The 13,577-nt window shown below is 49.5% G+C and overlaps 1 protein-coding gene and 5 non-coding genes across 6 annotated transcripts; 1 reads left to right on the forward strand and 5 right to left on the reverse strand.

Annotated features, from left to right (window-relative positions):
• Nucleotides 1–987: 987 nt before the first annotated feature.
• UBB (ubiquitin B) lies at nucleotides 988–2,875 on the reverse strand. The gene is made up of 2 exons (XM_030582410.1): nucleotides 2,768–2,875; nucleotides 988–1,978 (listed from the first exon to the last, which is right to left on the reverse strand). The coding sequence occupies exon 2, from the start codon at nucleotides 1,973–1,975 to the stop codon at nucleotides 1,058–1,060; it is 918 nt and encodes a 305-aa protein (XP_030438270.1). The 5' UTR covers nucleotides 1,976–1,978; nucleotides 2,768–2,875; the 3' UTR covers nucleotides 988–1,057.
• Nucleotides 2,876–4,982: 2,107 nt separating this feature from the next.
• TRNAA-UGC lies at nucleotides 4,983–5,054 on the reverse strand. The gene has a single exon. It is a non-coding gene; the product is annotated as a tRNA-Ala (tRNA).
• A 687-nt stretch (nucleotides 5,055–5,741) lies between these two features.
• On the reverse strand, nucleotides 5,742–5,813 carry TRNAD-GUC. Its single transcript has one exon. It is a non-coding gene; the product is annotated as a tRNA-Asp (tRNA).
• A 549-nt stretch (nucleotides 5,814–6,362) lies between these two features.
• TRNAF-GAA lies at nucleotides 6,363–6,435 on the reverse strand. The gene has a single exon. It is a non-coding gene; the product is annotated as a tRNA-Phe (tRNA).
• Nucleotides 6,436–10,058: 3,623 nt separating this feature from the next.
• Nucleotides 10,059–10,130, reverse strand: TRNAD-GUC. The gene has a single exon. It is a non-coding gene; the product is annotated as a tRNA-Asp (tRNA).
• A 573-nt stretch (nucleotides 10,131–10,703) lies between these two features.
• TRNAA-UGC lies at nucleotides 10,704–10,775 on the forward strand. The gene has a single exon. It is a non-coding gene; the product is annotated as a tRNA-Ala (tRNA).
• The last annotated feature ends 2,802 nt before the right edge of the window (nucleotides 10,776–13,577 follow it).

The following is a 13,577-nucleotide window of genomic DNA, read 5'->3' on the forward strand; positions in this document are numbered from 1 at the left end:
GACCACAGACCACACTGCACCCAAGAAGCGGCCAGTAGGTGGTCTGTCTCCTAGGCAAAGGTGCACAAGCCCCTCCACATGACTTGCCAGAAGGCACCGCTCCCACCCATTGGCTGGAGTGCAGACTCAGAGCTTGGGGTGGGGGCAGTGCATGGAGCCCAATGGCCCCCCAGCCTAAAAGCCAGACCACTACTAGCAGCTTCCAGGGCACAGCACAGTATCAGAAAAGATAGGCACTAGCCTGCTATGGCTGGGCAGCACTTCCCATGGAACTTTTAATGTCCCGGTCATCACTGTTGACCAGAACAAAGGGACCCAGTGCCTTACATGTCACGACCCACGGATTGAAAAAATACTGCGCTAATACAGTAACCTTAATGCTTACTTGAGATATGCCAAACTCATTGCAGCTATTAAAATGGATTCCTTCCCAGCATACTGTAAGGGTCTGGTGAGACCACCTTGACCAATTTTAACTGGGTTGTAATTTTTTTAAAATGGACAAGCTGTTTTTTTTTATTCTTCACAGGGCAGATTTGGTTAATCTGATTTACACACTGGAATACTGGAAATGACTATCAAATCTGAGAACTGTCAGGTAACTTTTACATTCCCATGCATCCTTGCCTGTTTCAAATTAAGATTCTTCAAAGCAGGTACTGTGCTTACATATCTGTGCACATTATCTAGCGCAAAAGGGGCCACAAGCACAACAGCAACCTTTAAAGGTTAATCTGACTCTAGTAATGAGTAGCTGATAAAGCTCAGCCACAAGACTCTAGATTCTAGACATCTCAGAAGCACCGTATCATTTAGTAGCCAATTTTACCACCTTTACCAACAGTGTACAAACTTTTACAGTTGGAGTAATGAAATAGAATAAATGATTCAGCTGGTAAATAGACTTTTATAATTCTAGTGAACTGAATCAAGTCAGACTAAATTAGTGCACTTGTACATTAGAAAGGAAAGGAACAGACAAAAAAATTGTGAATGCAACAGCTTTATTGGAACAAGGTGCAGTGAAATTTTTATTCAGATGCTAGTCGGAGCACGTTCAGATACCGCCCCTTAAACGCAGGACCAAGTGCAGGGTGGATTCTTTCTGGATGTTGTAGTCGGACAGGGTGCGCCCATCTTCCAGCTGCTTTCCAGCAAAGATCAGCCTCTGCTGATCTGGAGGAATGCCTTCTTTGTCTTGGATTTTGGCCTTGACATTCTCAATGGTGTCACTGGGCTCTACCTCTAGGGTGATGGTTTTGCCCGTCAGGGTTTTCACAAAGATCTGCATACCACCTCTGAGGCGCAGGACCAAGTGCAGAGTGGATTCTTTCTGGATGTTGTAGTCTGACAGGGTGCGCCCGTCTTCCAGCTGCTTTCCAGCAAAGATCAGCCTCTGCTGATCTGGAGGAATGCCTTCTTTGTCTTGGATTTTGGCCTTGACGTTCTCAATGGTGTCACTGGGCTCTACCTCTAGGGTGATGGTTTTGCCCGTCAGGGTTTTCACAAAGATCTGCATACCACCTCTGAGGCGCAGGACCAAGTGCAGAGTGGATTCTTTCTGGATGTTGTAGTCGGACAGGGTGCGCCCATCTTCCAGCTGCTTTCCAGCAAAGATCAGCCTCTGCTGGTCTGGAGGAATGCCTTCTTTGTCTTGGATTTTGGCCTTGACATTCTCAATGGTGTCACTGGGCTCTACCTCTAGGGTGATGGTTTTGCCCGTCAGGGTTTTCACAAAGATCTGCATACCACCTCTGAGGCGCAGGACCAAGTGCAGAGTGGATTCTTTCTGGATGTTGTAGTCGGACAGGGTGCGCCCATCTTCCAGCTGCTTTCCAGCAAAGATCAGCCTCTGCTGGTCTGGAGGAATGCCTTCTTTGTCTTGGATTTTGGCCTTGACATTCTCAATGGTGTCACTGGGCTCTACCTCTAGGGTGATGGTTTTGCCCGTCAGGGTTTTCACAAAGATCTGCATTTTCTGTACAAACAAAGTTATTGAAATATATAAGCATTTTCAGACTCAAATACTAGTTACATCACAAGCAATCAAAGGCATGACTTTACCCTTTCACTTAAGTATCAAGCAGAGAGCGCACTTTTGACACCAGTACACACACTGAATTGCAGCTCTAGCTCCCCCCCCCCTCCAGCGCGTAGGCTACTTCCGCCTCCCAAAGCTCACCCCGGTGTCCTGCTCCCGCGAGTCGCGTCACACTGAAAACGCCAGTGGCGTCAGCACGGTTGGTCAGCCTCGCCCAATGCACTGGCACACTCCGTGCCAAGCCACCCCGCTCACCTCAGCGCTCAGCGGGTCTGACCAGGGCGGCCCCTAACCCCGCCCCCAGGCGAGCAGGCGTCAGAGGCGCGGGGCAGCCCACGGCCACGGAGGGGCGGGGCCTTCCGGGAGCCCACACCGCCATTTTAGCGGAGGCCCAGCTCTATGCCCCCCCCCCCGCCCGGGAACCACCATCCGTCGCTCTTCATCGCGCACTTTCCCCTCAGGCCGCGCTCCATGTCTACCTCGCCCCCCCATACCTCAGTCACGGCAGAGGACTGGCTCCCGCCAGGCTCCTCACGCCTGACCACCCCCCCACCCTCTCCACAATATCCGCCACGGCCCAGGCCACCTCCCTCAGCAGACACAGCCCCCAGCTGGGCTCTCCGCACAGCTTCGGACCCTCTTTCCCTCATGCCGGACTCGCCCCCTCTCCCGCTCCACGGAAGCCCAGCAGCGAGCCAGGCCCGTTCCCCAGCCCCCCCCACTCACCGCAAGGACGGCGCTCTAGACAGACAAACGACCGGACACCAGGAGTCAAGCGAAACTAACTGCGTCACAACGCTGGCGTGACCCTTATATAGTCTCTCCCGCCCCTAGCTGAGATCCCTCCGCCAGGGACTATCTCGTCTCACTGCGTAAATGGCGCGCGCACCCAACCTGGGGGTGGGGCGAGTTGCGCACGGCAATGCGGAGGAATCAGCCGGCCGCTCTGTGTGTGATAGGCACTGATGACGGCCTAGACCCGGAGGATGGGGCGTGGAGTAAAACCAGGACTGGCATTTCCGCCTGCCTGGAACGGGATCTCAGCTCAGCCTGGTTCCCTGCGCAGGGAATAGGCCTGCGGAACACGTCCCTGCGTGTGATGGTGCGCTGGGGCTGTGTGTCTCATTGTGTGTTTTCTTCTCTGGGTCGTTGCGTATGTCTACATGAAAATTAACGTGGAAAAAAGAGCAGAAAAAATAAAACCCACATGCAGCATTGTGCATTCTCCTTTCAGCTGATAATGCTGCTGTCCTGGGCATCCAGGCCCTGAGGTCAAAGGGGCCCTGAAACACAGCAGAGTGGGAGATGGTGACTGCCACCTAGGGAGGCAGATCAAAGACAAGTTTCCCCAAGTGAGCCATACACAAAGCATACAGACCTTCAACAAGGCCACAACCAAATCTGCCATTGTTTGCATGATTCATGGAGCTGGCATTTAGTTCACTCCACCTACAAAATCCTTCCTTTGCATGTACCCAAAAGATAACAGCTGCCTAACAGTGCTGAAAACCAATTGAAAAGGAGCTGAAACCCAGCAACAGCTACTTGATTGGTTTCAGGCCTACATTCACATGACACACCTAGAATTTACAGGAGGAAGGGTTTCTCTGTGGGTAGTTATTTCAGCCTGTTAAGTGGGTTGTAAGCTGCTTCCTTATTAAAATTTATGCAATATTATAATAGGTTTTAAGGAAAAACCGTCTAAACATCAAGTTGGCTTAGTTGAAGCAAAGGTTCCCTTAGTTTCTGATCAAAGTAGGGTTGGAATTGTAGGGAAGAGGTTGCATTGTGTGCATTCTTAATTAGAGAAACATAAAAGACTTGAATAGAAGCTCAAATGTAGAAGGCCAATTATCTAGTCTGAAAATAGGCAGGAATGTTAGGCTTATTCTGTTAGTTAGCCAGTGTGCATTTAGGTAGGACTGATTTTAAAATGATCAAATCTAAAAACTGAAGAACAACCTATTTTGCTACAAGATGGAGTTTCACAGCATGATTAGATAGATGAGATACCTGCCTAATTTTCATGCCCTATGTACCATCTATCTACATTAGTGGTGTAGGGCCTAGTTCAGGGGTAGGCAAACTTTTTGGCCTGAGGGTCACATCAGGGAATAGAAATTGTATGGCAAGTCATGAATATTCACAAAATTGGAGTTGGGATGCAGGGGGTGGGGATGAGAGGTTTGGGTTGCAGGTGGGTGCTCCGTGCTGGGATTGAGGGGTTTGGAGAGTGGGAGGAGGCTGAGGGCTGGAGCAGAGGGTTGCGGAGTGGGGAGAGGCTCAGGGGTGTAGGATCTGACCAGCACTTACCTCAACCGGCTCCTGGAAGCAGTGGCATATCCCTTCTCCGGCTCCTATGTGTGGAGCGGCCCCTGACTCTGCTAGTGCTGGAGCAGGGCCATGCGGCTGCTTCCAGGAGCCATCTGCTGCAGCCCCCCCGGAGTGCTGGAGCAGGGCAAGCCCCAGACCCTGCTCCCCAGTGAGAGCTTGGGGGCCAGCTTAAAATGGCTTCAGACCACAGTGCCTGGTTCTATGGGTGAATTTCCCCTTAAAGCCTGACTCCTGTACTTAGATCTGTGGGGTGCCCTGCTTGTGCTAGAGGCTCAGATTGCAGGCCTGAGACCTTAAACCCTAATTCAGAAAAACACTTAAATGTGTACTTTGTGATGCTTTCCTTAATTGGTACTAAGATTGTAAACCATTTACTGCAGGAAACTTGTCTTCAGGCTTGTTGGTAAAGCACTTTTGCTTCAATACAATTATGAATAATAACAATAAATAGTACATAAGACCTATTCTTACCATGTTGCTAGAAACATCATTTTATTGTTTTGTAAATATATGCAATTTATATATTCATGCTGGTCTGGAGCAGAAAAACTGGGTTATGCCACTGGCTGTTGTTAAAAAATCAAGGCAGTGGGGGAAAAAAAACCAATGGAGATGCCGGGGATTGAACCCGGGGCCTCATACATGCAAAGCATGCGCTCTACCACTGAGCTACATCCCCTTCCTGCTCATTTGTGCTGCAGCGAAATGAATAGTCTCGCTTTGAAAGAGCATTTTGCTTTTATGTTAAAATCCTTTCTGCGATGCAACAAAACCACACCTGTAGCCGCGCCGCTCGCAGCTCACACCTTTCACATGCGCTACAAACGCCTAATTGCTCCATTAATTAAATAGCCCCTCTCCATGCATGGCGTAGACTCAGCATGGCAGAAATGCACCCGCCTTGGCGGGGGGGGGCTGCAAAGGGGGCGGAGCTCTCCGTTAATGGGGAGCATTGAAACAAGTCTAGCGAGAGCAGGAGAGCTATGGGCTCGCACGCAGGCGAAGTAAGGGGGGGCTCGCAGCAGACAGTGTGTGTTGGGGGGTGAATGCACGAAGAAGGACAAGCGGACACATGCAGTACGAAGCTTGATACAGCCGGTGCAAGGCAGCGAGCGACGGACAGGGGTTTCTGAGCAAGCCCTTGGCCGTTGGCAATATACCCCCCCCCCCCCCCCCAACTCAAATCTAAACTTGGGCAGCACCAGCGCAATCGTTTCCAGACTCGTCCTGTCTCCCCTGTTTCTGTAGACGCAGGATAAGGCTGCAGTGCGAAGGGACAAGCTATAAACCGCGACAGGAGCGGGCGGAGGGCCCCTGTAGATCGCCCTTGTCTATGAAATAGAACAAAAACCAAAAATAAGTCGCCCTCCCCGTCGGGGAATCGAACCCCGGTCTCCCGCGTGACAGGCGGGGATACTTACCACTATACTAACGAGGATTGGCTGAGATGCGCTGCCCCGGAGCGGCTATTCGAAGCGCCCCCCAGGCAGAAGGTTGGGGGAGCCCCCTGCTGTTCCAAGCTGGGGCTGCAGCAGCCCGCGAGACGTGCTACTCAGCCCTGCAGAACGGCCGGGGCGCGCTCCGGGCCCCCTGTGCAATGAGCCTGGGAACTGCTCTGTGCAATGAGCATTGCAAACCTGCCCGCCACTGGGGAGACCTGCACCCCAAAGGGGGACGTGGTGTGAGAGCAGGTTTTGTTCTCTCCCCCCGCACACCCCAACTGCACGTCCTGGCAGCCTGCACGTGTGCTGCGCCTCGGCCCGCCCCGCTCGCTGCCCATACAAAGGCCAGAGCGTCCTTAGGCAGCAGACTCGCAAAGCTGCAGCACACGCAGTGCACACAAATCTCTCCGCTTGCCACCGCCAAAATAACAATCCCATCCCCCCAGAGTGCCGGCCGGGGGTACGAGGTCTGGTTTGCTCTCCCGCACTGCCAGTCTCTCCACACCGCCGGCGCTTACCCCACTCCTGAAAAGGGGAAAACTATCTGCCGAAACCCGGGATCGAACCAGGGACCTTTAGATCTTCAGTCTAACGCTCTCCCAACTGAGCTATTTCGGCAGCTAGTGAAAGCTGTGCCTGAGTAGGGACACCACCCTGCTGTCCAGACACACTTACATGCAGAGTAGATTTGGGGGTTGACATGTTCATACATTTGTTAAATAATGTTGTTATGGATTAAATGCTTGTTTTCTGCCCAAAGGAGTATTTTGTGTATGTGCAGAGGAGGAATTGTTTAAAGTTATTATTACTATAGGCCTGGATATGAACCTGGACCTGTACTGTGGGTTAGCTATGCCATTCAATAAATCCAGACTCATACTAAACCACTTAAGATACTTTTTCAATAGAGACCAAAGGGCCTGATACTGTAAATTCTCCTGCAGAAAGCGCCTACGGTTTTTAATAACTGTTCCTAAGGTATATGGCCTGCAGGATTGAACGTAGCTAGTGGGGTAGCTGAAATAAATGGGGGTTCAGGAGTTTTTGAAGGACAGGGGCGAGCTCATCTCCTTCAAAGAGTTTGGTCATGTTCAACTTGTCTGAGCATAAAAACTGTGCTTTTTACACTTAATGGAAGCATCCAGTTATTGTATGTGTGTGGTTAAGTAACTGAAAAATGCTTTCAGTTTAACACTTGAAGCATAACCCGTGCATCAAGTTTCAGTGAGGCCTGCAGCTCTCTTATATTTTTAAACAAAAATCGTTAAGAAATAAGGAAGCTGTGAACAAGAGGAAACAGAGCTGTTCAGCATAGTTTTTCTTACAGGTTTTAGCACTTGTTGATTGCAAGTTACTGTGTATATGATCCGCATCCTGGTAACTCTGCCCATGTTCCTCTTGCACTGGTACCTGAAGCCTCCTACTCTTAAAACAGCATTTGAAAAGGCCCTTGATGTCTAGTGGCTTTTCTGATGGCTCCTGATGCTTGCAGTTTCCAGTGTTTCATGCATTCTAGGGTGACCCCAGGCGTGTGAAAATCTGCTTTGATTCTGAGAGGTACTGGGCACAGGCAACTCCCACTGACATCAACAGCCCTGTCCTGCTCCCATTTAAGTCAGTGGCAAAACTCCCAGACTTTCTCCACTTTGAACCAGGGCAGGCCTAAACAGGGGTGCAGGTGCTCAGACCCAGTCAGGATCTTGCAATCCTATTACACCAGTCAAATGTGTCTGTATTTAGCCACATACAAATAAATACTCTGTTGCTTTTCTTTTCCAAACAATGAATAGCCATGTGTATCCAGTGCTGGTAGTGAGAGACTAAATACACAACAACGAGGAAACGCAGTTAGGATTTCCACGACAACCTTGTGATCACTCTGCACATATGTTTTATGGTTCAAATACAAACCCCTTCACTGCTTTTCTTCCCATGCATGTATCCTACTAACAAAAGGTGTAGCTAATTGTTTGATGACATTCAGGTTCATGCTGAAAAATGTTCAAGAGACCAAATATCCAAATATAGCCAAATTTGTCTAAAGGCAAAGGAGTTCACTATGAAAAGGAGACATACAGACGCTCCTTCCCGGAAGCAATGCTTATCTCTCAGTATGTTCCCCTTACACACAAGGTCTGTTTCAAAGATATGCGTTCTAGCTAATTGAATTTATAGTGTGATGTTATAAGTTACAAAACTCTTTATGCCCACCAGTTTGTAATTGTTCCTTAACTTGTTTTGTTCTGATTTTTTCTTATCTCTGTTTTGGACACTACATTCCAAACCAGTTGGGTGGAGAGGAACAGCCTGACCTCTGCTAGGAATCACCATTCATGTATCTTATCTTAACCGGCTTCCTATTTTCAAATGCCAACGCTGACTTCAGCTTTGCAAAGCATTGTGGGCTATTTGACATGGGTAAACAGTATTGTGGGGAGAGGATAATACATTCAGTTAAAATAACCTTCCAGCAATCTATATATCTATATCTATCTTTACGGACTGTAGTGCATATATACACACACACATACACAATACAGTACACACAGAACAAGGGGATTAAGCAGGAGTGGTCTGCTGCAGGCAGTGCATCCTTACAGTGCTCCAAAACTGTACAATCTAAAAGTTCAATCAGTCAGAGAGAAGATCAGAGTGGCCATCCCCTTCTGACATTCTGGGGTGCAGTCCAGACAGTGAGGCGTGTGTCAACATTGCCCTGCAACCTGGGCTGCCTCACAATGTTTTACTGCTGTAGCTCCCACCCGAGCCACTTAAAAACAGCCAAACCGCATGTAGGGCATACCCCGGGTGTTTGCATATAGCCACAGACCTGGTTCAGTTACTCTGACCCCATCAGCCTGTCCCATCAGCCATGCTCTCTTGCAACAGCCTTGGTTACTATTTGTGGGGTGACCCCAACACACTCCCAGTCTTGAATGTTCCCCAAAACATGTGTTTTGCACTTTCTATCCCTCTCCTGGGCAGTCAAGATATATAAGGTGCATTGCTCATCTAAGGGGATCAACATACAACAGTTTGCCACCCTAAATGGAGTTACCCACATAATACACAGTTTTGATGGGGAAAAAAAAACAGGCTTATTTAAGTACCAGGAGACAGGTTTTAAGTGAGTATAGATATAAGGCGTTAAAGTCAGAAATGGTTACATGAGAACTACAATTTTACAAGCTAGATTAGGTTCAAGATAAAATTCTTACCATAGGCTTCCAGCAACAGGGCTGACTAAATTTCAGGTCAGGATCTCACCAAAGTCCAGTGGCTGCTTCTTTTGTCTTCTTAAGTAAAAAGGAAAGAGATGGATAGGGAGAGAGAACTTGAGGTGGTTTTGCCCCTCACTTTTATAGTTTAGTCATGCTTTGAAATGCATTTTCCTGAGGGTTACCCAGAGAGAAAGTTCATTTCCACTGCAAGGTTGGAGTCAAGGGGTCTGGTGGTGAAAGAGATTGTATGCTCTTGTGTGCTACAAGGCAGATCTGTTTGATCCTAACCGCTTCCTTGCCAAAGAATGGTTACTTGATAGGTGATTGTCCATCAGCTTTGATGATGGCTGGCTAGTGTTGTCACCTTGTTCTTTGTCTTTCAGAAACAGGTTTACCCACTCCCAGGACTTGTCCAGTAAACACACTTCAATCATAAATTTAAGCTTACGTTCATAACTCTACCTAAAAAGTTGCAACACACATTTCATCATGACATTATTGACCATTGAGTTATTACTTTTCAAATGAAACCTCACAAGGCATATTTTGTAAAAAGATTATTACAGTAGCATGTGGGGTGTGAATAGAGAGGTGCAGTCCGCCTGCCCCCCAGTTTATTACTCCATTAACTTCAAAGCACCTGCAGGACTCATATAGTTTCCATTTCTCTCATCTAGGTTACCTGGGCATGTAGGTTATCCATATATCAGAGCTTTTTACAGCACAATTATGTTTTTAATGGAGTTGTGTCTTTGTCATTGCAATAATATCTCCTGCAATAAACGACCTCACACCGCGGGGAACCAGTTTGGGGTGGAGGAGGTAATTTTTAGAGGTATACCACTGCAGCAAAATAACACGCAACAGCTGAACAGGCTGCTTGACCCAAGATGTTTCTGTGCTAAGACTGGCTTGTATCAATGATGACACGTTTCACGAAGGGTTTGGGTTTTTCCTCCCCATCGTCAAAGCCAAAATCCCCCTTGGATAGAAGAGGGAGGAAATAAAAACGCTGCCGGTCTCCCCGTCGGGGAATCGAACCCCGGTCTCCCGCGTGACAGGCGGGGATACTTACCACTATACTAACGAGGATGCACTTCAAACTCACCTTCCGCACCAGCTGTGATATACCGGACACGCGCCCTGCAATGCAACCAGTACTGACTTTATATCTGCCGGGCTTTTACTGCAGGGCTCCTAGGCCAGGAGCTGGGCTTTACCCCGCACGCACGCTGCCTTCTAGTGCACGTCTATTGCATGCACAAGCAGCCGCTTCCTTCCCCTCCTTGGGTTGCAGCGCCTGGACACCCCCCAGCCACAGCCGCGACAGGCTGCACAATTGGCAGCGCGGATACAGCGCCTGGCACGCGCCAGAGGGAGTCGCGCGCGCGGCGCGGGGCCTGCTGGACCCTGTACAGCCGAGGGCGCTGGACCGGTAGTTGTGCCTCTTGCCTGGGGAGCAGGAAGCGGAGCGCCTGGGGCGAGCAGCGGAGGGAGCCGGCTCCGCGCGGCACAGAAAGGCGGGCTGGGGGATGCGGTGGAGGGAGCGGGTGTGGGGTCGCGGGGGGGGGGGAGAAGGTGCTGAATAGAAAACAGCCGTGGAGAGAGAGGGAAGCAACGTTTTAGCTTTGTGTTACAGCCTGTTTGCAAGCGTTTCAGTGCAGAGGGGATGTAGCTCAGTGGTAGAGCGCATGCTTTGCATGTATGAGGCCCCGGGTTCAATCCCCGGCATCTCCACTTTTGGGTCTTCGCTGGGCCGGGAAGGAGGCTGCAGAATTTTGCCTTCCGGCCAACTCACTGCGCGCGGCAGGTAGCTCCCAAGCAATGCATGCCAGGAAGCTGATGCAACCTCATTGCAACAAGTCCTGACTCCTGAGGCAGGACCGCAGGGACCTTAAAAAAAAATCCTCCCCCCCCCCCCCAGGGTTAGTGCCGCTAAAGTATCAGGCTCGCAGTAACATTTTAAATCAATGTCCTGTATTTGCAATGCAAAAGATACACCCGGGTCTGATTCAAACTAGAGAGCAAGTGTGGGGTACGTCCTTTCTAGCGCCCATGCCCACTGCTGCCCTCACCCTCTAACTAGCTTTAAAGGGAATTGATGCGGCCTGTGGCAATGGATTTAGCAATAAGGAACATCGCAACAGTAGGTGAAGGGACAGGGAAGTGTAGCTAGTGGTTTAACCTACAGAATGCAACACTGTTCCTTCCTGCCCCCGGACTCATTCTGAATGTGTGTACGGTGCTCGAGCTGTTCTTTGCCATCTCCCAAGTGTGCTTACTGCTTCCTTTCAATGCACAGTGCTAGGGTAGAGGGTCTGTCAGATGGGGCGGCTCCAGGCACCAGCGCACCAAGAAGGTGCCTGGGGCGGCAAGCCACGGGGGGGGGTGACGTGCCGGTGGCTGTGAGGGCATCAGTCAGGCTGCCTACGGTGGCACGCCTGCAGAGGTCCGTCAGTCCTGCAGTTTCAGCAGCAATTTGGCAGGGGGTACGCCAAAGGCGTGGGACTGGCGGACCTTCCGCAGGCCAGCTGCCTAATCCGCGTTACCAGCGGCCGCCATGCCGCTGAAAGCCGCCTGTCATGCTTGGGGCGGCAAAATACATAGAGCCACTCCTGCCGTCAGAGGTGCATTCTGTCAGGATCAATGCAGAATACAGAAAAGTCTCCATCAGCCAGACCATGGGTGCAGAACTGAGGGTACAGAAAAGCCTATGGACAAGGTTTATCACATTGAGTCTGACTATAGCAATTTCATTGAGGCCTAAACTTGATGCAGAAAGAATAGCAAATATGGCAGGCGACACTGACAAGGCTGGCTTCGCAGAGAAATCTCTGGTGAGTTTAAACACAAAAGGGAAGCTTATAAGAAGTGGATACAGTCTCCCACAGTATTCTTGCCAGCAAGTTAAAAAAAGTATGGATTGGATGAATGGACTATAAGGTGGACAGAAAGCTGATCAGATCATCAGCCTCAACAGATTGTGATCAACAGCTTGATGGCTAGTTGGCACTCGGTATCAAGCAGAATGGTCCTGGGGCCGGTTTTGTTCAACATCTTACTTAATGATCTGGATGATGGGATGGATTGACCCTCAGCACTTTCGTGGATGAGAGGTAGATACGCTGGAGGGTAGGGGATAGGGTCCAGAGTGATCTAGACAAATTGGAGGATTGGGCCAAAAGAAATCTGATGAGATTCAACAAGGACAAGTGCTGAGTTCTGCACTTAGGACGGAAAAATCCCATGCACTGCTAGAGGCTGGGGACCAGCTGACTAAGTGGCAGTTCTGCAGAAAAGAACCTGGGGATTACAGTGGACGAGAAGCTGGATGTGAGTCAGCAATGTGCCCTTTTGCCAAAATGGCTAATGGCATACTGGGCTGCATTAGTAGGAACATTGCTAGTAGATCGAGGGAAGTGATTATTCCTCTCTGTTTGGCATTGATGAGGCCATGTCTGAAGTGCTGTATCCAGTTTTGGGCACTCCACTACAGAAAGGATGTGGACAAATTGGAGAGAGTACAGCAGAGGGTAACAAAAATGATCAGGGGGCTGGGGCACATGACTTATGTGGAGAGGCTGAGGGAACTGGGCTTACTTAGTCTGCAGAAGAGAAAAGTGAGGGGGGATTTGACAACAGCCTTCAACTACCTGAAGGGGGGTTCCAAAGAGGATGGAGCTAGGCTGTTCTGAGTGGTAGCAGATGACAGAACAAGGAGCAATGTTCTCAAGATGCAGTCGGGGGAGGTCTAGGTTGGATATTAGGAAACACTATTTCACTCAGAGGGTGGTGAAGCACTGGAATGGGTTACTTAAGGAGGTGGTGGAATTTCCATCCTTAGAGATTTTTAAAGCCCGTCTTGACAAAGCCCTGGCTGGGATGATTTAGTTGGGGTTGGTCCTGCTTTGAGCAGGGGATTGGACTAGATGACCTCTTGAGGTCTCTTCCAACCCTTAACTTCTATGATTCTGCACAGCACATCAAGGGTTTGTTTACCAGATGATTGCCTTTCAGTAGTTCCGTATCTTCTTTGCTCAAATTACAAGAGATGTTTCCCCTCATTCCCCAACACACCTCCTCCTCCTTCCCCTCCTGCAGTTGCCAAGTTACCCCAGAATCTGAAAAGCAGGGCTGTGCTCAAGACAGCCCAGAATGAACACATCCAGATTAGGCTCTGCTACTCCAAGTGTGGTCCTGTTCTGGTAAGAACAGTTTGCAGTTCCAGAGCTGCAGGCTCTGCAGTGCTAAGAATCAACACTGTAACTGACCAAAGCAGATAGGACTGTGAATATACAACCAGGGAACAAAGCTGTTGAGGAGGTGCCCTTATTACATAATCTGCTAGTCTCAATTGCACTTGAAAGTTGTGCCTGCTTTCAGTTAAATCCTATAAGTGAAGAAGTTTAGCCATTGACATCGGCTTTTGTTGTCATCGGCATCTCCTGTCATAGTCAACCTACGAGAGTCCGCTTCTTGTAGTGCACCTTGGGCAAATGTAAAGTGGTGAGGGATCCACAGATGTGACCGCATGCGTTT

Source organism: Gopherus evgoodei, chromosome 13, assembly GCF_007399415.2.
Source record: "Gopherus evgoodei ecotype Sinaloan lineage chromosome 13, rGopEvg1_v1.p, whole genome shotgun sequence".
Classification (NCBI taxonomy): domain Eukaryota; kingdom Metazoa; phylum Chordata; order Testudines; family Testudinidae; genus Gopherus; species Gopherus evgoodei.

Bases quoted from the DNA above. Each gene is read 5' to 3' on its own strand.
- UBB (XM_030582410.1), bottom strand. From the start codon at position 1,975: ATGCAGATCTTTGTGAAAACCCTGACGGGCAAAACCATCACCCTAGAG.